Consider the following 25,667-nt stretch of genomic DNA (forward strand, 5'->3'; position numbering starts at 1 on the left):
TGATGATCCAACTAATAAATCTCTCAAGGAGTGGCAAACTGTGATATTTTAATTATTCGTGCATCGAATTCGTATTAACTGAAGAACGCTTTTGTCAAACGTAAATCCGGATGCGATCGCGATAATAATAATTGCGGGGCGATTACGAATAATTGGTAATTATGACGCACGTTGTCGGCGTCGTGCTGCAAAACGCGAACGAGCCGGAAAGTGCGGGACGAATTATTGAAACGAAACACACACGACACAACGAGGCACTTCGGCGCGTGTTAATTCGAATGCGCGGACTCTCGGCAATTCCGGGCGAACAATTATGCGCCGAATTGAATCACGTTTTCGCCCCTAAGCACAACCGCGCGTTGTGTCGCGAGAATTGATTTATGAATCCCTTCTGGCCGCAACGGTAGAGAGAGAAAGAGGGAGTTTTAATTGTCCCGATTTGCCCGGACGTGTCTCGCAAACCCGTTGCGTGATTTTCCGATGGATTTACGCGCAAACTTTCGATCCATCTGAAAATTCACGGCACTGATTTCACACACACATGCGCGCGCACACGCGCGCCCGCGGTGTGCGATAGTGACGAATATTCGCGCTGGGAATTCTTCGTGTAACGTTTAACTCAATGCGTGACGATAGGTAACGGCGTTTGCGCGGATAACAAACAGCGAGATCGCTCGACATTACTCTTAATTGTGAACGAGCCCGCGGCCCGAGCTCGACGAAATGTAAATACGCTGCGACATTTCAACGTCGGACATTTCGTCGCCAAGTAATTGCACAAAATGCAAATTGTCGCCGGACATTTTGCGCACTGCCGTTTATTGACAGACTGATTGTTCGATAAAATCTTGGCGAGAAAATCAATCGGTTATACCGTCTCATACATAAACGTATACTGATATAATTTCCTGCGATACAATTGTTTCTTATTTCATTAGATCTTTCAAATCGCTATACATACGTCCTGAAACTATTGTTGCAAATTTGTTAGCTATTGTCTAGAAATCAGTGATAATCCACTAAGTGACTTTTAGAGAGTTAGGCCAACGGCGCACGATACTATTTTTTCCTACTGGAATGCTTACGAGAGCCAATCACGATTTAGCCTCGAGTCACCCGATCTAAAACTCTGCATCCTGATTGGCTCTCGTAAGCAATCCAGAAGAAAAAAATACTATCGTGTGCCGTTGGCTTTTAAGCTTCAATCGAAGTTTCCTTGAGTGGACTTGAATAAATAATAAAATTTTGGGGAATTTTGATTTTGGAACGTCAAATTAATTTCTCGTTAAAAAAACTCAACTTGAAAAATTACCTTTTCTCCTTATTTATACTTTTAAAGATTTCCGTTGGCGCAATAAATTTAACTGGCAATAGACTGTTTGCGGGGTATTTTTAGCCAAGAATATTTTCGAGAATATGGGACATCTTATATCACGTTTATGCAGTAACTGCATAACTGGATGTTATACGGTAACGTGTGCAAGTTCACGATGCGGTATCGCCGATAAATATAGCGACGCCAAAATAAGCTTGTCGAACATCAATCAAATGAGTTCGCGGATGCGATATCTGCGCTGCAAAATGGACAGCCGATCGATCTGAACCGAAGAACTGAAATAGGAAGCCGACCGCGAGGCACAATCGCGAGCTCGTAAATAAGTAAGCCGTACGGGCTAATTTCTTTCGCCGCCTCCGCTAATTAAGCGCAGCGAGCGTGCCTCGAGGCGTTTAATGCGACCTGTGGCGCGAAATTGCATTCGTCGCGTTCATACTCTAGTCTAATGCGGTGCAACAATTTAATGTTGCGTAATAATTTAATGCACTAACGCAGCGTGCAATTCTCAATATCGCGTCAAATGCCCTCTAGATAAATAATGTCCATATCGATTTCCGCAATAATTAAGTTGGACGTGATAAGCAATATTCGTTGTGACAAATTTTGTGGCGCCTGCTTTCAAACTTTTGAAAGAAAATATGTTATTTTTTATCAGAAATAAAGAAAAGACTTGTACGTTCAACACGAAGGATTATCTAGCAGTCTCTTAATTTAGCACTCACTATACCGCACCTGCTTACAATTCAGTATTTCAATGAGTTGTCAAAATTACTTGAAGTTTATCTTTACGGCTTACTTGTTTACGAGCACACCGAGAAAAACCGCTATTTACTCAAACGAAGGATAAATTACAGTAAGCGAATGAATAATTGCGGATAGTGACAACATCACCCAAGTTAAATATCTCGCAATTGAACATCTTGTTGATTGTAACGCAGGTCGGCACGTGTAATCCCGAGGGACAGCAATCGGGACGATATTAATTATCCTTAAAAGAGGAGCGAATAGCGGTATCACATAGATTCAACTTACAAATGTTAGGGAGGTCCGTTATTGTGTTTCCAGGCCAAGCAGCAACTTGGATCGGACCTGTATTAGCGGGTCTCGCTCCCTCTCTCACGCACACACACGTACTCGCTCACGCATGCACAGACACACATTCACACATTTGGCGAGTGGGAAACCTATGGTCCACGAGAGACAAGATTTTCTCTCGTTTGAACGTACAGAGGACCTAACGTCTGATATTCCTGCAGTGATAAGATAACGCTCCATCCCCTTCTATGACGCTCGCACCACGTATACTATTCCGGCGTAATAGTTCTTTGTTAGAAGCAATGTTAAGACCGTGTTGAGACTCGGCAATGTTCCGTGTACTTTTCGCATTGCGATGCGGCTAGTCGCGTCGCTTTTCAGGCGGTTCCTCTTTCAGCCCCTCGTGTACAACCGTATTTATCTAACGCGTAATTACGCGTCCGAGTTCCGTAGAAAAGTTGCAAACGAGGGAGGAAGGAAGTCGCGAGAGATGTAACGGAGAAGTTAAAACGTTGGGACTAAGTTAAAACCGGAGCGGACGGCGGGGTGTTTAAAGTTTCTCAGTAAAGTTCAGCTTGTCACATCTTGCGATGATTAGATCAGGGCTCGGTCTCTCTTTTCCCGAGTCCTTAACTAACAGGGAACTTCCATTCTGCTCACTCTGCTGTCGCGTGGATGCCGATGACGAGCGAACGTGAGGCGCGGGTACAATTTTATTTGGGGAAGTCTGGAAGTATTGTATTAACTATTTATGATTACCAGAGTCTCCTCGGTGTTAAACAGTAGCCGCATTAATGGCACAAACTGGTTCAACGTATCTACAAACTGTTCTCTGATTTTGCGAGATTTGATTGAGAGCAGGGGGAAAGAAAATATAAAACGGCACAAGACGATGTGAAAAATATGATATAATGCCAGGTGCCTACGTTTCACACAGCGAGCCTTACAATTAGCGCGTATGTCGACGACAAAGTAGCAATCGCGTAATCGCACGCGAACGACGTTTGCCGACGATTCCGCGGGCATTCTTCCGCGATTTCAAAGGAAGTTCAGTACTTTGGTACCCGCGCGTCACGCGATCGTTTGAGGCAATCGGCCGTCTGCCACGAACAGTCCCGTATCCGCGAATCAACCGAAGCGGGCCCGCACCTCGCTACCCGCAATATCCCACGCTGGTCGCGCGAAATTCGCGGCGATAGCTCGCGGACGCGGGTCCGTCTGTAGCGTATTTCAATGAAACTCGATTATCGCACGATCTTATCGCGGGTGCCCGAGGCCAGGTGCGATATCGTACAACCGCGCCGGCAGAGCGTAGCCTACGTACATAGGTACGTCCAATTTCCGCCGAGGAATTACCTCTCCTCCACCGGGGTCTAAGACACGGTCGGGTCGGTCGTAACCGCGGCTTAACTCGCTATCGTCACACCACGCTTCCACCACAACGAGGGGCTACGACTCGCCTTCCCTCTCTTTTACTGTTACGCTCTTTTAACGAGTGTACAGTCTCTTGATGTATGGGAATTTATCTCGAAATCGGATTTTTCGTGTAAAAGAAGATTTAGAGTCCAATTTCTCGTGTAAAGTGTCTTCATTTTTTATTTTCTCAATTAACGATTGCCGCGGTTTACGCCAAATTACAGCCAAACTGCGCCGCCCTTGCTGTACGCATATATACTTTTTATTATCGCATCGTCGTCTTTATTCTGATAAAATATTCTTTAAAGGTCACGGAGCCCAAGATTTTGTTCCGTTACAAGCTGCATGAAACACTTGTTCATTTAGTTTTATGTCGTTTTTATGAAATATTATACAAGCTGATTCTTCATCCATTAAACTTTACCTTTTATGTTACGAGAGATAGGTAACCCAGACTGATTTCATAATGAAACGGGGAGTTGAGTTTACGACATTCTTTCGACATAGCGCGTTTTCGCGCGCGTCTTCATTCACCCTCGTTTTCGCGCAATTTGAACGGAACCTTATTGCGCACACCGCCTTTCTCGCTAAACCTTCGGAAGGGCAGGCGGGTGGGGTCGAAGGTATGAACGTGGGTGTGTTGCACCGTCGTCCCGAGTGTAATTTTATTATCTCACGCCCCTCCCCGACACCCCATCTCACCCTGTGAAATCTCTCCTTCACCCTCGTCGCCATTACGCGCCTGTTATTTAAGCAGTATTTTACCTTCGGTCTTCTTCCCCCCTTCTCCTCTCCCGCTCCTATAGCCGTGGTCTTCGTCATTCTCCATCTCCGGCTTTTACGGAGGAGAGCTCCCTGGTCTCTCTCCCGTCTTCGCTACGGTGAAATTATGCAAGGAAAGGCGACAATGGCTATCTCGTCGTACAAGCGACGCTTTTCTTCGTCGTTGCCGCGGCACCTTGTATTCCCTCCGAGACGCCTCTCTCGTTTTACACCGAGAAGTGTGTCTCGCGTGGATAAGGCTACTGCCAGCAGTTCGCGGACTTTACATCTTCTGGACGATTGCTCGAGGAAACGTCTTGGCGCGCGGAAAACCGTGGTGCTGTATACGGCCGGTAAAAAAACGAATCTTGACGCATTTCCTCCGACGAACACGCTTGTCCTACTTTCGTCTTATGAGCGTCTCCCGCAGATTGATGCGCGATTACTGCTATTAACGCGAGAGCCTTTAAATAATGTCACGAATCTACCAAGTTTGCATGTGTAATTTGAAATCTAATACGAATTAATTTTGTTTTAGTAGTCTTTAATTGTATAAATATATTAATAATATAGAGATGAACGCAAGGCTAAAATATTCCTTCGGAAACGATACGAGAAACGTCAGTTTTCCTTTTTGAGTATTTAATAATATTCAATATTCACGTATGGACACATACATTTCATCGTTTTAACGAATAGAATATTCTGTAAAGTGATGCAGGCTATTTATGCAAATTATTATTAATTGCAGATTAGTTATTAATTATTATTGTTAATAAATTCAAGACTATTATTAATTAAAGCTCGTTTTACTGAGGTCCCATGAAACATACCTGTGACTTGTTGAACAAAGGCGGATTTATAAATTTTAATCTGTACGGATCGCGCGAGAGAGATTTTTATATAGTTCGCTCTGTAATTTGTTACGAAACGTCCGCAATGCGTTCACTTTATAAATTTTGATGCACCTATCCTTTATACTGGGTCACGGAGAGAAATTGCGCGGTCTCGCTCTTCTGTTATTTCTCACTTTTGTTAGCAGCGTTGTAACAGTTGAAAGTTTTAGCAAGTCTCGCTTTGGCGTTATTCGTCTTTTACCGGGACAATTACATAAGATGCAATTCGCGCGAATGTTTCCGCGAGAAATTGAGACTTTAAATTGACAGAGATACGGAGCAACAATAGCCCGTATAAATAATACCGTAATACGATGACACAAGTAAAAGTGTTATACTTTAAGTGTTGTAATGTAAATAAAACTGAATTATTGGTTAGATGTAAAAGAATACGTCGCGAAAGTATTATAAATAACCTTTTTTTTTAAAAAAAGGTAAAAAAAGGCGCCAAGTATGATATCATTAAATTGCGTCAACTAAAATGAATATTTATACAAACTAGATACTTTATGATTTGAAAATGTTATATCCAAACAATCGAGCATAAGATTTTACCGAAAGAAATAAAGGAGACGATAATATCAATGAGACAAATTTTTAATACTTATTCAATAAAAATATAATGCAAACGACTTTAGTACAAATAAACATTTTGTTAAAAGATGGCCTTTTCTAATTTAATTGTTGAATACCTATCGGTCCTGATTCACGACATTATTGTTTATTAAAAAACTTGGCGCTGCTGAATCAAATGTTAATTGCGCTTTTCCTCCTGCCTTACAAGTACTAAACTGCGCGTGTGGGTTATGAAATGGGGATTAGACTGAATTATTGACTGGATGTAAAAGGATGCGTCGCGGAAGTATTAATAAAACAAATATCTGTGATTGCGAGAAATGTCCTTCGTGGCATACGGCGGAAGTAGCCGAACAGAATAGTAGATATGTACTTACAGTGCACGTGCAGCATCATTCGTTTGCTGACTGACGGAGGCACTCCGTTGCTGGCGATGCACAGGTAGGCGCCCATCTCGCTCCTCGTTACTTTCGACAAAGTCAGCACTTCGCCCTCTGCAGTGGGTACTGCAATATGCAAACACGAAGGGCAGTCTCAGAAGTTAGCTCGTTACACGTAATCAAAGCATGCAACATTAATACCCGATCGACTTAGCGGATGAAACTCGTACAGATGCGTAAACGTCCACGTGGAGGCGCGCCGTTATTAAATTAAATCCATTTCTAATGACGACTTATCGTGCATGCAACAGTTCTGATTTAAAGATCAGTATTTGGAGCGCTGAATATACGACGAGCCAATTCCGTCAAATGAAGCTACATTAGTCAGTGTGGTACACGTTCAACGGCTTCCTTGAAGCGCAGATTGAAATTTTCAAATTTACACCAGCTATGTCAAAGACGAAACAGTTTGTTGAATAATTCCGCGAATTGATTTAATATGTACCGGATGATTAAATTCCGACCTTGCCCGGTCGTGGGCCATCCCGGTGGGATCAATTTTAATTGCGCCGACAATTTCGCGTCCGAAGAAAAGCTTTACGGTACCGCAACGCGCGCCGCTCTGTACCGCTCTCGGGGGGATAAGCGAGATTGACTGGCGCGCGAAATAAAACTTAGGGGTTGGGGGGTCCTTACTTTTTGTCTTGCCGGGGCCGGCTCGCGAAATGATTTCGGCGCCGTCTTCTCGCTTCCACACGATGTCGGGCTTGGGATAACCGCGCGCTTTGCACACCAGCTTCGCGGCACCTCCCTCGGGAACCATCATGTCGTTCGAGGTCTCCTCTGAGATGATGTCTGGCGGTATTACCACCTCCAAAAACGCACTCTGCGAATGCGGAGCAGATAAATTATAGCGCGTCTACGTGTGTACAGCCTGTACACGAAAAGAGAATATGGAGTGTTGCGAAATATATACAACGAAACCACCGACCGGATTAAAGCGGAGAACTCCGAGTCTGAGGTCGCAATTATAAATCAATGAACTCGAAGTAATGTTCGCGTTACAGAAATACTCCATTTGCGCGATAATTGCGCAATAATTATTAATTATTATATATTTCGCGCACTCGCGGTATTAATCTTAAAAAGGACGTGCGTGTGGAGCTGCTGGCTCCCTTTGCGCGAAACGAGTTATCTTTATTAAGGTCGCGTTTTTATACGTGAGAGAACACATGCGTACCTGGCTCTTCATGGGATCCGTGTTGACCTGGCACATGTAAATCCCGCGATCTTCTCGGCGCGCACTGCGAATGCTCAACGTCCACGTGTTGTAGTCGCTGTGGGTCACCGACAGACGGGCGTTGTTCGTGATCACGTGCTCGTGAATCGCTAAGATCGCCTTGGTGTCTGCCTTAATCCACGCCACCTGGCCTCACAAACCCATTTCTTAGGGAGCGATTCGGAACCGTTTCCCCGCCTTCCCAAAGCCTACCTAATCTTATCGCCGTGCGTAACTCGTTAATTAACAATTCCTTTTCCGTCGCGGATCTACCCGGAGTCTACCTCGAGAGATACCTCGCGAAAGTGCTTGTTAAGCCAGAGTTTTTTTAGAGCTTTCGCAGTTTTACACTTTAATCAGCCCTTTTGGTGTCGCATTTGAAATAAAATTTCTGAAATTATTTCTTCCCGTTTTCATGTATTTTGACATAAAATGAAAGCGGTTCTTTACGTAAAAATAAGCACGGACGAGGTTTTAAATGTAGCTTAGTGTGCCGAACGTAAATGCCAAAAGAGTTAATAATTAAGCGAATCTCTTGAAACGCTCTGTACAGCGATGTCGAGGAAGAATGAAACTTGCTGCTGACCTAAAGCACTTTCCTATCGCTCTTCCCGGTTTTTCATCTGCATCACAGTTACCCCTGAAATATTCGGAAGTACACTCTTAAGCTTTCTGTCGCGATTCAAATATGAACTCGATTACGATAACGTCTCTGCGAGACTTTGCGCAGAAAGAGAGATATAAACATGGGACGCTTTCTATTCGCGAATGAATGAAATATTCGTATACATCGCCTCGAAGGCAGGCATCAAAAGCCGGTATATTCTACGAAAGAATCTTCTCTTTATGGCGAAGTCTGCTACGGCTCTGCCGCCACCATCCCTCGACTGGAAAACTGTACCGTTGCGCGCCGCGACGGTCTGCCACTGTGTAAATATGAAGAATTCCGCGAGCAAGAACACGATAACCCATAGAACGTAACTTTCCAGAAAAATAAAGGAAGGTAACCACGAGAGATAACGGTTTAGTAGCAAAGTTCAGGTGCTTTACTCTCACCGGATGTAACATTATGTTTACATCAAAAACTCGAGCGGGCTTCATATTGGATATAAAAATAGTAAATAGGATAGAAATAAACGTCGGCCAAACACACATATTTCGTCTGTGATCTTGGCGTATTGGTATAATTTATCACAAGTCCTTCACGCTCTCGTGAATGTTCCGCAAGTTATATTACTTCTGAAGTAACTATCGTGACTATTCCGAATGTGGGTTACCGCGCTCTCGCTCGCGAGCCTTCGTATCATCAACGCTAAATTGAACTCTCACCGGTTATTGCAGCCCGCTCCAAGCCGCTGATATACGCTATTAATTAAACCCATTTTTTTTGGCGGATTAAAACAAATGAAAAAAAAAGCAAAGAGGAAGAGAGGCCGGGCGGAGAAAGGGCCGAAGAAATGCAATCGCGACTGGTTAACACGTATTAATCGCCATCCCGCCCCGCATTCTGGCTGAAGCTATCCTGAAAGAGGAAACTGCAGCGTGGCGTATCGCGAATATTCATCCTCCTCCCGCCCCCTACCCTCTGCCCTATTCGCCTCCCTCTGCACAGATATTATTGGCATGAAATTGAACCTGTACCATGTCGAATATCTGACCTCGCATCGCTCTGAAAGGCTATCTATCAACCGACAAAGGAGTTCCGCGGTTCTTATCGATAACCCGCGAGCGGAGTGTATAGAGAGCGGACGCGGAGAATGAAGAGGGGGAGGGCGGACGGTTACGGGGGCGGTCGGGATGCGAGAGGGTGCGAGTGTTTGGTAGTGACGGCCCTGTGAGTGCCTCCACTTATAATATATTATGCCGGAGTATAAGCGCGACCCCATTCTCCCTTTCGATGCGCCCTGCGACGTTCCGGGGAGGTGGCGAAGCACCCTCTCACGGAAAGGAGGGGATGGAAAAGTCGTCGCGACCGACAGATGCTCGCGACTCTCAAACGTTTATGTCGTATTGCCGTCAATTCATTCGCTGATGATTAATTGTCGTCGGCCGGAAAGGAGGAGGAAGGGACGAAAGGGGAAGGACTCGAAAAATATTCTCTCGCCGCGTGCGGAACAATGTACGTGTGTTTCAAGATAGATTCTCCAAATTAAAAAGTCAAAAATTTCAGAATGAATAAAACATAAAGGGTGAAAAATTACATTTATGAAATTTGTAAAATTCATGAAGTTTATATTATATTTCATGTCTGCGGGATGATCTCGAAATATCGTTACGACATAAAGAAAGGCGTAATTGGACAAAAATTATCTGTCAATTATTGACAAAGACGATCGGCGAGTGATTTTTCCATGGAGCTTTTACTTCGCAAAACTCAGTAACGGATATCTCGTGAATATGCGATATGAAAATCGCTCTCGGAAGTGAAAGAACGTATCCATAGCAACGTGAGTCGGATAATATTGTGCGAGCAACTACGACGGCAACTCGAAGGCGTGCACAATATGTTGCTTCACGTTCGAAAGCTGAAACTCGAAAACCGAGCGACCTCGCGATCCTGCTGCGTCCCCAAAAAGGGAAATCCTGTACACCAAGACGAAAACCGTCGTTTTCCCTTTCCCTCTTTGGGACACGCAGCATCGCGCACATGTCTTCTTGAGCAGGAGTGGGTCACGAATTTGCAGCACAATGAAGGAAGCAGAGGATTTTAAGTAGGGAGAAAGACGGGTAGACGGCCGAGAGATCTTAAAGGGCACGCCGTGCCTTGTATGGAAACGAGCCTCTATCTTAATGCAAAAACGTTCTCTTTATCTAATGCAGTTTCCTCCCCGGGTACCGTCGGCTTACGATTTTCTTCTCTCCTCCTTCGGTCCTCCGATCTTCGCGGTCCTTCAGGGAGGAGAAACCGCGAAGGAACCCACGGATGGTGGTAACGGAACAGACGGATAGATAGACATAAAGAGATTCGGGGATGAGAGAGCGGCGGCGAGGGGGTGGGTTAACCTCCCTAGTCCGATATAATATCGCGTTACGTACACCTACTACCCCTTCCACCCGGCCTTTGGCTCCACGTTCCCTCCATTCTCGGCCCTCTTTCATATGCAAAACCATCGTCGGCGCTCCATTGTGGCGCATTGTGGGATCGGGAGCCTCGGTCCAGTCTACCACACCTCGTTTATTTCCCGCCGTCTCCTCCGCGCCTCTTCAGAACCCCTCACCACGGCTCACCTAACTCTTCATCCCTTCTCATCTTTCGCGTTTTATTCGTGGCTTTCCAACGCCGTCGCCCACTTATATAGTGCGACTCGTTCCCGAGTTCTTATTTTCTCGATTTTCGACCGGCCAAGGTACGGTTGTTCCCTTTTTGTGCAGCGTGTAATATAAATGGATAAACTCGCTAATTAAAAGTTTCGCGATTCCCCTCCTTGTCCCCCATCGCGATGCTCACTGTTGGACAACTCGGTCGGAGAGCCATCCCCTTGCCCTTCATACCTTTCTCGACATCGCGGTTGGGATTTGAGGTACTAGAGTATTATCTTGTAATCTGTGTACCCGACTTTTTTTTCGCCCTCCTTTCTTCCCCGTTTTCGTTCTACAAATGATTTTAACCCTTTCGAGACACTTCGGGTTCTTTTGTTCTGTTGTCACATTCGTTGAGATTCGTATCTATGATAAAAGAAATTAAGAACAATTTTCTGCCTAGTTTGAGATAATTTAACAATACCAAAATTTTTTCCTCCTCCTTTACGCTTCAGGCCTTAAAAATGTATTCTGAAATATACAGTAATTTATTATGTAACTAGTTGGCAAATTAAGTTTTTTTTTAATCTACTAATTTACAGCATCTTGAAAGGGTTGATACGAGAATACCAGACATCGCGAGCGCTGCGATCTGAAGTTTATTTTCATAATTTACTTTATCTCTACATTTGCACGTACAACAATTAAAATGAAAAAGAAAATAAACAGAAGAGAGCGAAATTTTTCAAAAAAAAATTTTTATGAAAGGAAAGGCAAATTATTAAAAAGTTCGTAGTTAAATAGTGCGGTAGCAATTTTAGCGCGCATCCTGCATATTTGCGTACGAAAATTGTAATTGTTTATTATACAATGCTTATTTCATCGCGGATGTGCGCGAAATTCGGGCGCTGCGCCCGAGAACACGATAACGGTGGGTTAAATGTTAGATTTTATGGCAGAGCACAACGCCGGGCGTCGCGGCGCGGCACGGCACGGCACGGCGCGGCACGGCACGGCACGCTCGACGGTACAGCGAAACGCACTCATCCGCGTAGCCGCGTGCGCGGAATTCGAACGATTAACCGATTCACGTGACACGCACGTTTCGGACGGAGATTACTCGTTCTAGCGTACGTTCTCCCTGGACGTACCGGGTGATACGTATAAAACGCGCCGGTCTCGTTTGTACTTCGCGTAGGAGCGCGTCGAATAAGCTGAAAGCCCGGGATCCAGAGCGGGCAAACGGGCGCGAATAAACGCGAATGGACCACTTGCTTCGATGAGCACTGCCGACGCCATTCTCGTTAAAGCGAGCTGCTTATTGGCGTTGTTTGCACTCGTTTGCCTAGTCTGGACCCGGCTTGAGATTACTCGTCTCGGGAGTTAGGCGTTCGATGCGGACGAGATAAAGAATCGCATATTTAATACGAAATATCCGTCGAGAACGTTTACAGAGCAATTATTCGTTTCAACGCACAGACATCGAAGCCTTGGGTTACGCTTGTTCTCGACCTAGGTTTCCTGCTCTTAACTCGATTAATTTGACAATACGTCCTATGATATGTAAGACATTTACACACAACTTGGGCACAATCGAAACTCATACGTAAAGAGAAAGGTTTCGTCAGTCTCTACCTGAATCGCTAAAACTGATTGCTAAAACCCGACCTATCGTCTCCGATCTAAACTCTAATATTACATATCTCGTTTTATCTGGCTAGATTAGTGCTTACTGTTAAAAACATGCTCATGCAACCTCGTGTATACTCTCCGTTATCATATATTCATGCATCATTGGCATGCCTCTCGCATATAGACAGGAATTCAGTGACACGCTAAGAACAATACGTATCCAGCATGATCTCGCTCCTCGGACTCGGCAATTACTCAGGGCGCATAACACGTCCGAACAATGTGCATCTCAATCCTTCTCCAATGCAGCTTGCACCATATTTCATTTCGCACGAACATTCAAATCTCAAGTGCGTTTTATGCATTGTAAACAGACACATGTGCAAATAGAAATTATGCATTCGTGGGCAAGCCGATGTGGACCTGAATGTTTTCGTATCGGAGGGGCAGGGCACGGAACGATTTACCGATGATGACTTCGGGATATTGGCGCAATGACGTACAATTTATAGCCCGCTCGAATGAGAAAGAGATCCGGATAGAAGATCGCGATATGTTCTAAAATAACAGGACGAATGGAATGAATCATATAATCCGTATTTTTTCTTAAAATAATGTTTCGTATTCCTTCGCTGTTCGCAAAATTGACGCTTTCGTGCAACCAGAATCGATACAATACGTCCATAATATTCCGTCAGGCGCAAAAAATGACCTTTGATGATATTTGATAAAAGCATGAAATATCTTTAAGACAAAGGATGAGGAATAATCTTGAGATTGTGCAAAATAACACTTGTGATTATTTGGCACGAGTGTGCTTAGAGTTGGAAATTAATAAATGCCTAACGCTTGTAATTATTCATTTCATAATCTGTCATTGTTTCATGCCCATCATTCCTGTTTTGAAATATCCTTTGAAACTTCTCGGCTCCAGATTTCCAAGTATGCTATCATCTACCGAAGCAACAGAATCCATTCTTCTTTGTACAGAATATTGCTTATTGAAAAAAGTAGGTTAAGATAAATCATGTAACTTCGCTATGAAACAACATATCGCCGTATTAAAGATTATTGAAGATATACACGATTACATCTGACGAAATGTCAGTTCGCCAGTTGTTGCACAAGATTGTTGTATATAAATATTTTAATTGCCCTTTATGATGCACTCTCGCATTCATTAACCTTCGTTCGAAACGAAGGTAGATGCTGTTGCTTGCGGCGATCGTCGAACTACCTCGATTTTCCAGCGGGTGCGATTAAGCATCGAAGCTTAAATCTAACAAGCGGAAAAGCCGGATACTGAAGGCCTGAACATCTTCGCTGTAGGCTCGGGTTCGCACTGGTCGATCCACGAAATTCGCTTGGAGCATAGGGCATTCAAGTTGTAAGCAGTGTGCTCGTTTAATGTTAATTTGAGCGTCATCGTTCCGCCGGTTCCTATTCAAGTCGACCAGGAGTAAAACTCACAATCGGTTTAACGGAAAAACTTGTTAATCATCTTCAAGAGCTGTTCGAGCTCTTTTATCCTGCGAGAAAGTTATCCGGGAATGGAAAAAAACGGATTTTTATCGACACTGATACAGTGCTGTTTTAAATTTGTATACAGATATCAATCTGACAACAAAAAGTATTATTTGTAATGTAGAAAAATATATTTACATATGTGTATCAATTACTTCACGCGGCTGATGATTATATAAATACGGAACAATACTTCCCTAATGATCGAAATCAAGAGTTACGAATTAATCAATTGAATTAACGGCACATGAACGGTTGCTGATCGATCGCGATGATAAATTATGCATGAATGTATCTCCCAAATTCTCCCAAATACCGTTATGCACGATACTATACAAACAAAATGTTTCTTTTACCATAATTACGCGATCGCTGTATTTTCTGGGTTCTTTTTTGATTTGTTAACGATCAAAAGTGGTAGATACGTTGTTGCGTTTAATCATGATAATCGAAATTACTCGGATTATCCGAGATGGCAAAGCAGAATGTTTTAATATTTAATATCAACGCGAAGGGCACTTTATGCTTTAACAAGAAAATTTTATTTTTAGTTTAGAATTTTATCTTTTTTTTAGACAATGTGCATTTTTATTTCAGCCTTTTTTATAATAAATATCTCATGTGTTGCAGTATGGTAGAACAACGATTTTCCATTTTCGTATAAAAGTAAAATTGAGATACACGAATATAACAATATTTTCTGCTGCAAATAATCCTTTAAAACTTTTGATTTTATTTTATTAGAATTGAATAATGTAAGAAACTTCATTCATTTAAAGAAATGTATAATTGGTATTGCCATTTTTGATCTGAAATACTTTCTCTCCTAAAGTCAATTACTGAAAAGCAGCGAATAGCCACTGATCATAGTTATAAGTATAGCACTTTTTGCAAACCGCAGTGTTCTACTTATACCAAACTATTATCAGTATAGTACTATGTGCAACCACAGTGCTATATTTGCAACTATAATATGATTAGTGATCGTTCACTACTTTTCAGCAGCGGGTATTCCACTGATTGACTTTAACAGAGTTAATTTGCGAGATTGTGACGTGAATCGATGAAAATAGTTGCAAATCTACAAAACCATTTTTTCGCTCTCACTCGCGGATCTCTATGCGTTTGATAATTTAGAAGAGCAAACAGAAAAAGGAACAATGGAACCATCGCGATGATTCTTATTAGAAAGGAACGTAAACTCCCGCGCGGGGGATTGTCCGACCGTGTTAAAAGAAAGAAGTTGAAACGCGGGCGAGCGCATTGCCGGAAGTAATCGCATTTTCCAACAAGTTATAAACTCTGACAGTGCCAAGTTTAATTAAAACCTACGACGGTCGCGCGCGCGGCGCCGAAATTTCTTTCCCCGGCGAGAGGTCTCCGCGGCACGGGAGAAAGGGAACTAGCTATCGGGAAGTTATCGGTTCAACAAGTGGAGCCGTAAAGCGCTTAATACGCCACATCGGCGATATGTTCTCGCGCGAAATCAATTTCGCTACATATAGCGGCACTGTGTGCCGGCCTTGATCAATCTTCCTTCCATTGCCGGGATCGCGCTATTACCGGAAAGTGTAAAGCGGAACTTACGCAATTACACGCGGCTCTGAGCCCTCTACGGGGTGTTCCGAAAAAAGTACAAATAGCATCTTTCAAGCAATATGTTTTAAAATTGCGCAGAAAGTCACGAGAAATCATAAATATTTATACAAGATGAAAGTTGAGACTAAAATTGAAAGTTAATGAAATTTGCATATTTATAAAATAATTGCCATTTGACAGAAATTCGCTGGCCAATTTAAAGATTTTTACAGCAATAACTAAATTGACAAAATAATTATTAATACTTGGTAAAATTGATAATGATATTAGAAGGTATTTTATGTGCAATTACTTTTATGAAAATTAATTTCCAATCTTTTGAAGTTTCCTGGCTGATTCAACCGTCAGAGGATTTACGGAGAGAGTCACTTAAATATTCATGTTTCCCGCAAGTTTGTTGAAACACATTCTGAGTAATAATAAATATTTTAACATATATACCTTAATGAAATCAACGATGCCTGTGATCTTATCTCGGACGCGTTCACGGCGAGAAACCGAAGAAATTATTGCGCCAGTAATATTGGACGTGGTCTTTTGGAAAGCATGATTCCATGGAAATAGGGGGTGGGCAATGTGCCCGAAAGCCATTGTCAAAAAAAACAATAGCTGCAACGATGGATCGGCTTTTTTGTATCCATTCATCCTCTCGCGATTCGAATTCTTTTCAGAGAAGGGACAAAGGTGGAGATCGATCGATCGATCCGAATAAATTCCACCCCGGCTACGCGTTAATATTGATAACATCGATCTCGATAAACGTTTTCGTCTACTTTGCGTTTCAAATCGCTCTATGACATTAGGGAGAAGATGTTAGCTTAAAACACGAGGCGCGAGCCTCGTACGTATAGCCCCAGCATCTTACGCAACTCGGCAACTCGCGATGCATAATCTGCGACGCGAACAAAACGGGAAAGCCGTAATAATGGCGCGTCTTAAGTTTGGTAATGACTAGACGCGTATAACTATCGGCTATAATGACAGATAACGATACGTCGCATTCTTTCAACGTGCGAAGGCATCATTAACCATTTCGCGAGTGACTTTGCATGGAAGAATCTCTCTCTCTCTCTCTCTCTCTCTCTCTCTCCCCCCCCCCCTCCCCTACCCTAGCGCGAATTGTCGGTATTTCTCAGACGAAGTGAACGAAGAGAATGAGACAGAAGGAACGTGAAGAGACTACGAAACTTCGGTTGCCGCGTCGCAGTCGGGCGGTACCTGTATACCGGCTGATAGATGAAAATGGATGTCGTATACAGAGAGATGGTTGGTGATGGTAGCTGCTCTGGCGACTGTAGTAGTATATATATATATATATTTCTCTTTTTTCATAGCTGGCGGTAGTGCAGTTAAATGCAGTGCTGTGAAGTGCAGGCACGCGCGCATATAGGTGGTGCAGTAGTAGTAGTAGTAGTGAGACAGTAGTAGAGTTAGTAGTAGTAGGTAGTAGATAAGGTAGTCCATTACAGGCGGACACAGGTTAATGGTAAAATAGTTACCCGGGCCTTGACGCTGCCAGAGTGATCTCCGCTCGCGGAGGAGGAAGGACTCACCCGGTATCCACCGAGGTTGTTCACCACGCAGGTGAAGGTAGCGTCTCGACCCTGCGGGATCGTTACGTTCTCCAGCGGGTAAGCGAAGTCTGGCTCTAGCCCCGTCACTGAAACAGACAACAATGGTCGCTCGTCAATTGAAAGCAATTCTCATTCTCCGCGTCATTCCGCCTTCGTCTTCGAAAGTTTCGAGGGAGCGAATAATCCTTTAAAGATGATCATTAATTCTAACATTTAACAACTAAGATCCGAGCACGTTTGTTAGATGAATTGGAATTATATTAGGATCATGTTGCATGAATTCGAGATTGTCAGGATGAGAAGAGGAGTTGAATATAATTATATTTATAAAGAGAAGAGTGTTTCACGTTTTAAATATCACTTAAGTATATTGCATTAGGTTAGTCAATTCACAACAGAATAAATCGGAAGGTCGCGGTAGTTTCGTGAAAATATCCCGAGGCTTTTGTCACGGTACGCACCGGATACGCGGGATATTTTATGTCGTGTTATATATTCATGGAAAAAAACGGGCCTTTGTAGAAAGTTTGGCGTTATGGAGCATCCATACAGCTATCTCATAACAGAAACTATCGCGCACTATGCGCGAATGCCTAAGTACCGGTGGATTTTTTTGCGAAACGCTCAAAAGTGATAAACGGGTCAGCGACGAAACTTTCCAAGCAATTTTCTCACATTTTCCAGCTGTCTGTAAATTCTGAAAATGGATTTACCTGAATATTGTTTTTGCCTGTATTGTTTTCACTAATGTAACAGCGTGACACTCGCAGTGGTAAATTAATGTAAAAATAACGATAATGAAAACATTAAAAAAAGTATAATATTAGCAGTGACAAAAGAGGTTTAAGAGATCGCGCGTTTCATTATACACCGTCAACTATACACATACTCGTATACAAATCATCGTTAATATATTCGGTAGCGGCGCTAAATTAATTTGTGGAATTTAAATAGTTTGTTAATAGTATCCCATTGCGGCGAATGTATTTCGCAGGCTGTAACGATCCGAATCGACAACATGTAGCCGGTTTACGATGTAAAAGTAATCAACGCGGAATTAACACCTGTCGCACGTGAAATAGTTTCCCGGCGAACTTTATCTCGGAGCCTATATATCGCGAGTAAACGATACAGTGAAATTGTCGGAAATGTCGCTCGTTTTGCGTGAAATAGTATATCACTCTTTTTTTAATATTTCCTGCTTACAAGCCTTATATTTTTATAATTGTTACCTCAATGCATGGCATAATGATACTCTTGCTGTTCATTCATGTAACATGCAGGTGAGAAAAAATGTGTCTCATCGTCTGTTATTTCATCAATGTCCAAGCAATTTTCTAACATTTTTCAGCTGTCTATAAATTCTAAAAATGGATTTACTCGAATATGGTTTTTACCTGTATTGTTTTCACTAATGTAACAGCGTGATACTCGTAGTGGTTAACTTTATGTAAAAATACAATTTCGTTCACCGATTGTTACCTCAAAACGCATGACATAAAGATACTCTTTTACTGTTTATTCATGTGTCGTACAGGTGGAAAAAATGTGTCTTTCCGTCTGTTATTTGTGCGACATAGACTTCATATAGATTTTAATAATATTATAATTCTTTGTTGCGCGTCTGAATGCATAAACGCGTATTAAATCGTAAACGATATTTTATTCGCGTAAAAGGAACAAGTAATACAAGAATCACATTCCGTGCAGTAAGATTCGAGAATTTCCGAATGGCGACGGTAGCGAAGGCAATACAGGAAATTGGTGAGCTATGTGATGGAAATTCTATCGACTATATTTTTTCTCGCCGCGGTCGGACAATCGCTGCTATAGCAGGATTTAATATTGGAAACTCAATCCCTGTTACTTTTAACACTTACCTTTGTGAACGAATTTGCACATTTTTACCGTAGCATTCCGCGTGCGATTCAATAACTATAGTTTCAATAAATGGGATCTTTCTTGTGAACTGGTATTTCAGTCGATATAAAAAAGTACTTTACATGGTTGTGTCGTTTACAAAAATTAAGCTTTATAACTAACACAACGTACAAGTGTCGTGGTATTTCATTTTTTCATTGCAACATTTGATGTTTATTCGGAAAATTGTGATATTTTGGATCAAGGACGAATACTTGTCGACGTTAAAGTCATAAATGCATGCTGTTGTGGCCGAAGTTACATTGCGACGTATCACCCGTCATCTTTAATATATTTTACTACACCTTTTTTTATGAATAGCGCCCGCAGCCTTTGCCCGGTGTGCAAAAGAAAACCGGGATATTACGCGCTATATCATATGGCCATTATGTAATTGCAATTGCGATGCAGAAGAGGCATTTCGAGACAAAGAGAGATTCAATATGATGCTCGTGTCTGGTGAACGATACAAAGAAACTGACTTACGAGGAAAGTTCGTCCGTCTCTGCCGCGAGAAGAACCTCCGCGTATTGAATTTAAATTCGCGGCTGGCAGCAGCAGCCGCCGTCGCTGCAGCAGCAGCCAGCAGTAGTGGTAGTAGCTAGTATCATCTAATGTAACTCGGTTATGTGAATTTTATGAGGCCAAATGGAAGGTGGGAAAAACGCGTCTTATGAAAGCCGCTGATCGATTTATCTGACATTCTCATGGTGACAGACGCGACTAAAAATGGTTTCGCGATCTTCGCGCTTCAGAAATGCTCCGACATCTTTACAATGCTGCGGTGTCTTATTATGGCAATGGCACCTTATGGAAAAATTATCTTTCCTTTACGACACAAGGGATTATGTCAATTTTTACATATACGCGACAGTTACGAAGCGGCAACGCGGATAGTTGTCAACAAATATTGCATTCTATTGTATTTTAGTCAATACGTCATTTTAGAAGGTTGACCGATTAAAATATTACCTTCTGATATTAACGGCAATCGTGTGTAATTAAAAATCACAAATTAACGTTCATTAAAAAAAAAAAGGAAAAATATAACGAATTTGTTTCACGCTGCGTATAAAACGATGGCTCGTTACCGAAATGCCAACAGATGTTTGTTTCCACGGCCGTTGAAAACCGGCAAAAGCTCCATGTGGATAAAATGAAACGCTTTATACCGCGGCTACATTTCCGACGCCACTGTTGTGACGCTAATATAATTGGTTACGCGGATACGCGCGCTGTAATTTGTCGCAATTGCAACGATGCGGGGTACTACGCTTTAAGGAAAATGGCTTTTTCTCCAGAGGAGGGATAAATTTTACGGTCGCGGTGTGACGAAGATGTAGGACATATCGCGGTGTGCCGCGAGGAGCCGGAAATTTTGCCGACTGAATTTTCCAAGGGTATTTGAAGAGTGACGTACATACGTAAACACTAACAAGTAACTTCGCACGTTTGTAAAATATATCGTGAAATTTCTGTTCGCGTCAAATACGTCGACGGCCGAATAAATTAAAACAAATAGAACTCACTTCCGTGTTATTGCCGATAAATATTATCATGTTATTTCTCAACGTATCTAATGGCAGTTCCTCTTTCTTTTTCTTTCTCATTTTATAATTGAAATATTCTACTGCCGTAATTTAATTTATATTAAAATTTATATTAATTTATTACAATGATTGTTATATTTAATGTCGATTTATAACAACAAATACCGCTTCTTCTACTTTGTAAATTATTTTATTAATTTTTCACATTTTACATCTCCAAAACAGTATAAAATATTTTAAAATACTAATGTAATATGAAAAAGCGAGTATATATGAAAGAGCTTTACTGACTCTGATTCTGTGAAAATTAATTATTAATTAGAAAAAATTATTACTAATTTAATCAACTTATTGAAGTAAAAAATTGTAATATAAAAATATGTATTGAAAAGTTCTGATAATGTTTAGATATATACCTATATACATATGTAATAAATTTTGTAATGTAATATAACTTTTCTGTGAAAATAAGTAATAATAAATTACTAATGGGTAATCTTATAATAATGAATTATTATTATTGTTTATAATTTTATTATTTTTTTATTTTAATAAAAATGTGTGCAATTGACTATCACAACTTAAAGCAAGTTATCACATTTAATTTTAAATTTTAAATTTAAAATAAAGTTAATTTTTATATTAACTCTATTTTGATTTAAAAATGAAAATTAATTCATTATTTTACTATATTTTTTAAAGAAATTGTGTGATATTTTTCACGATAATTTCATCTCTCATTATCCTAATTTATCATAATCGTCTTATTTCGTTTTTACTTTATTCAGGAAAAAATGTAAAAGAGAAGATAATACTATTATATCATAATATATTAATATTAATTTTTTAGCTGTGTTAAACACTCGCGATAATAATGAACCGATTAATGTACGACAGTTAATTCTCATTTATCACAACGTAAAGTATACTATTCCAAAACTCGCACAAACATTCATCAATTAACAACGCGCGCGATCTATGATTAGATACTTAACAGTTTATTCATTCAAAACTGAAATCAGAACGCTAGGAAATGAAGATTATAAATTATTGCTGATAATAATCATGTTCTCAAAGATATTTCGATTTTAATATATTTCTTGCATTGTGCTTTGGATTTACAATTAGGTACTCTATAAGTAGCTTGTTTATAGGAGTTTTGGATTTTTAAAGTGTGAAGTATCACACGAGTCGGAAACCGAAGCAAGTATAATAATTCAAGTAGCGGGAAATCCGTGCTGTATCGATCGTTTTAATACACATGTTAACAATACACAATAATTTACAAATAATTAATACAAGTGCTGATAATACGTGTAATTTTGCGATATTTTGGAGTGTAATGCAGAGGTTTATTTGTACATTTTCAGAGGATCCTTTATGTTTTAATTAGCTCTCAAATTGACTTTATTGGTCGTATTAATCTGTATCGAGATAAAGATATTCTGATGGTGAATATACGTGCGATTGTAATTAATTGTTTTTGCGAGTAGGTGTTATATGAGTGCCATGAAGAAACCAAGTAACAGAGGAAAGGAGCAGAAGGGTGAAATCCAGAGAAGCGTCGAGGGACAGCGGTGCAATCGTGGGGAAAGTCATTTATTTTACTTGTAAATCAATTTACAAGTACTTTATGTGAATGTTTGTTATTTAATATATTAATTATCACGGGCGTCGCTATAATTCGTAGTTTGAAGTTTAATGCATAATTTATATTATTGCCGCTGCACTTTTTGTATCGATAAATGGCAAATCATATTTTATTTCAATTTGAGGATTTTGGAAAGTCCCCCTATTATGAGATAGGATCCTAATACGGGATAATTGCTATGAAATTAATAGGCATCATCAGTTGATTCCACCATGAATTTATTGCCCTTGGAACGAGGTCTGTTTAGTGGAAAATTCATTGTTAGATCGTGTAATCGGTGCGACAAAAGATTTGTGATTGAATTTGGGTGATGAAAACCTGCTGTCTCATATTAGAAACCTATCTCATAATAGAGGACTTTCCTTTATACACAAGATCTACATATAACACGTGCATGTATCAAATTAAGAATTTATTGCCCTTTGCATTTTTAAATGAATAATGTTCGAATAGATAAACAATTTTTTATGTCTCAGAATATGTACAATTATGCATTGATTTATTGTGGAGGAAAATGCACACACGCGTATACATAAAGTAATTAGATTAGTAAAAGGAAACGCTGTGCCGAAACGCTTGCACTTTATGCGGAGCAACGGTCCCGCATAAATTGTCTTCGCCTACAAAGGACACTGTAAAGTAATGCCACTTAATCCATCTACCTTTACAATAAAACCGTCGCGCTATCCTACGAAGCGCAGCGCAAAGTCCCGAGCGTGTAATGTTCGTTTATCTTCCATCGCGCATAAAGCAACGACTCGTGCAACCAAATGCAAATTTTTGTTTACGTTCTGTCAGCACTTTTATTGTGCAATTAGAGTGTTTCTATAAACTTCCTTGCGAGACGAAAGGTGGTCGAGGAACATATGGACAGGCTGAGTATACGTGATACGTATAGGTATGTCGCAAATAATATTATTTGTCGTAAATTTATATTATCACGCGCCCAAAATAATATTCCGCACGGACGTAAACAATACGTTTTTCATCTAAAATTATACGATCCATGCGACCGATTCCTACGAAACCCATAATTTCCATCTCGCGATACATCGCTGCCGCTGTATCGATGGCGAAAATGCATCTCACGGAGTTACGAGCTTCCAACTATTCGCGCTGCACTTTCGCGGAAGATGCGAAGTATGGAAAATGTGAGGCCGGAAAAATGCAAAGAGTACGAAGTGCATCGCGCAGCATATTCCCACTCAATTAAGAAGTTTCCCCACGAAAATTTTCCCTGTAAACTCACGAAGGAAGCACGCGTTCGCATTTTGCACAACGTTTCGAGCATGTCCGTCGCGAGTGTCGACAACGACGACGACGATGACGTATCGAAGCGTCGCGATAAAAATGCGCTATCGACGCTTACGGCTGAGGGATTACACGGGGTTGAATTTGTCGAAGGGAAAAGGGCAGGCGCGCTCGAAAAGTTTAGAGTTCGTATTTACTTGAATCTGTCACGAGTTTGTGATAAGCGAGCTTGTTCTACCGATCCGTATCTCGTTACACGTAGCGTTAAGGATCCGCGTTGCGATGTTCTTCCGGATTCATGCCACTGTAAATACTGACGTGCAGAAATCTTTTGCGTACCAGAAGTTTCATATACCCGACGAGAATGGATGACGTTTGCGCGCGATGCACACATATGCGTCAGAATTGCGTGACGTGACAGATGTGACAGGATGTGCGGAATTTATCAGAAGTCTTATTTTCTCCCGGCTACGGATTTTTATAGAGTTTCATCTCGTAAAGTTTTACTTTCATAGAGTTTTAATCTAAGACGTTTAATCCGAGATATTTGATGTTGCAAATTAAAAAATTAACGAACTCAATAATGACGAACAGCTCGTAAGTTTTAACTTCGTTGAAGACACAGTTATTGATTAGTTATTCGTTGAGAAATCTCTAATTAAGGGAAAGCACGTGGCTTTATGGATACGTGCCATAGGGAATCTGGAGATCGATCGTGGCCGCGATAATCCATTGAATTAAGTCTACGCACGTACAATGCAAGTAAAAGTTTTGAGTGTTATAACAAATGTATCTTGCAGAGTGTGCAGCCATCAAAAAGTTCGGTAACTGGGCGCCGTTGACAAATCGATCGGGTGGGACGTTTCAGGAAACTTAAATTTAAATCGCGAAACTTAAATTCAAGTTTTAAACTTAAAAAATAAAATTATTTAACCAAAACATTCCAGCTAGACTTATATAGAATTAAACGGGAAGATTATTCAATCGCGTAGCGTGTATTTTATACATTACGGAATGTCTGATGAATTCAGGTGTCAATGGATTAAGAAAAAGTAGTATAATCCAGTTTTAGACCAGCCCGCGGTATACGGGTTAGCGTTTTACATAGAGACGCGGCTTTTAATCAGTCGCCTAATCAAATTGAAAATCTGACTGTCGTAATTACGTAAATATGAAAACACATACGCCCTGTTATTTACGTACATTTAGCTACTACGAGGAATAATTCCACATTTATGTAGAGAAAAATTAGAAGCCGAGAGTCAACGGGCCTTTACCTCGGTGCACTCTAACGCGCATTCAGTGCACATGTCGGGAGTTTTCCGACTGCGACCGCTAAACTAGCCATAAATTTGATTTCGCGGTTTAACCGTGAATATACCAAAACACGCTCCCACATACGTTAGAAGATTTTTTTGCGCGAAATGTATTATCATAAAATCTTGCAGGAATTACAGGCATTACAGCAAGAGTATAATGGATCGTGATAAAGATTTATTACAATTAAAATTTTAACAACTGCCCGCTTAATCATATTCATGTATCATTGTTGAGATATAACGTATCATTGTTCATGTATCAGCGATAATCTGTACCATTGTAAGCGGCAAAGTACAATGGTCTAAATCGAGGATCGATAAAATAGTTGGTAACCGACGTGGACCAACGAGTAAATTTGACAGTTGGCACTTGCGCTACGACATGCATAGAGTTGCGAATATCATAAAACGGGACAATGACTTGTAAAAATTGAAAAAGCGGGGAGTGGTGAGCGGGTCGAGATAGAAATCGGGGCTCGGGTCTGCGATTGAATGGTGTAAGAATATTGGACGAGGGACTGCCTGTGATTTTGTAACGGCCTGAACAGAATGGCTGTCTTGTACTCTTAAGACAATGCTTTATGTCTTAAATCTGTGTCTTAAAGTAACGCACAATAAGGGCCTGAGCAGAATGTCTGTCTTGTGCTCTTAAGACATAAGACAGTTATTGTGCGTTACCTCAAGACAAAGGCTTAAAACATAAAACATTGTCTTAAAGCTGTCTTAA

At 41.1% G+C, this 25,667-nt stretch overlaps 1 protein-coding gene across 1 annotated transcript in view; it reads right to left on the minus strand.

Annotated features, from left to right (window-relative positions):
- The window catches only part of LOC105560448 (lachesin-like), a 148,754-nt gene that overhangs the window by 12,260 nt on the left and 110,827 nt on the right, over positions 1–25,667 (minus strand). The window contains exons 3-6 of the mRNA XM_012009578.1: positions 17,175–17,335; positions 7,642–7,827; positions 7,098–7,287; positions 6,399–6,527 (exon numbers count right to left, since the gene is read on the minus strand). Of these exons, the coding sequence (XP_011864968.1) occupies positions 6,399–6,527; positions 7,098–7,287; positions 7,642–7,827; positions 17,175–17,335 (666 nt within the window). The remainder of the gene's footprint in view (positions 1–6,398; positions 6,528–7,097; positions 7,288–7,641; positions 7,828–17,174; positions 17,336–25,667) is intronic.

This window comes from Vollenhovia emeryi, unplaced genomic scaffold (genome assembly GCF_000949405.1).
Source record: "Vollenhovia emeryi isolate VEMERY1.0 unplaced genomic scaffold, V.emery_V1.0 DF939230.1, whole genome shotgun sequence".
In the NCBI taxonomy this organism is placed as follows: domain Eukaryota; kingdom Metazoa; phylum Arthropoda; class Insecta; order Hymenoptera; family Formicidae; genus Vollenhovia; species Vollenhovia emeryi.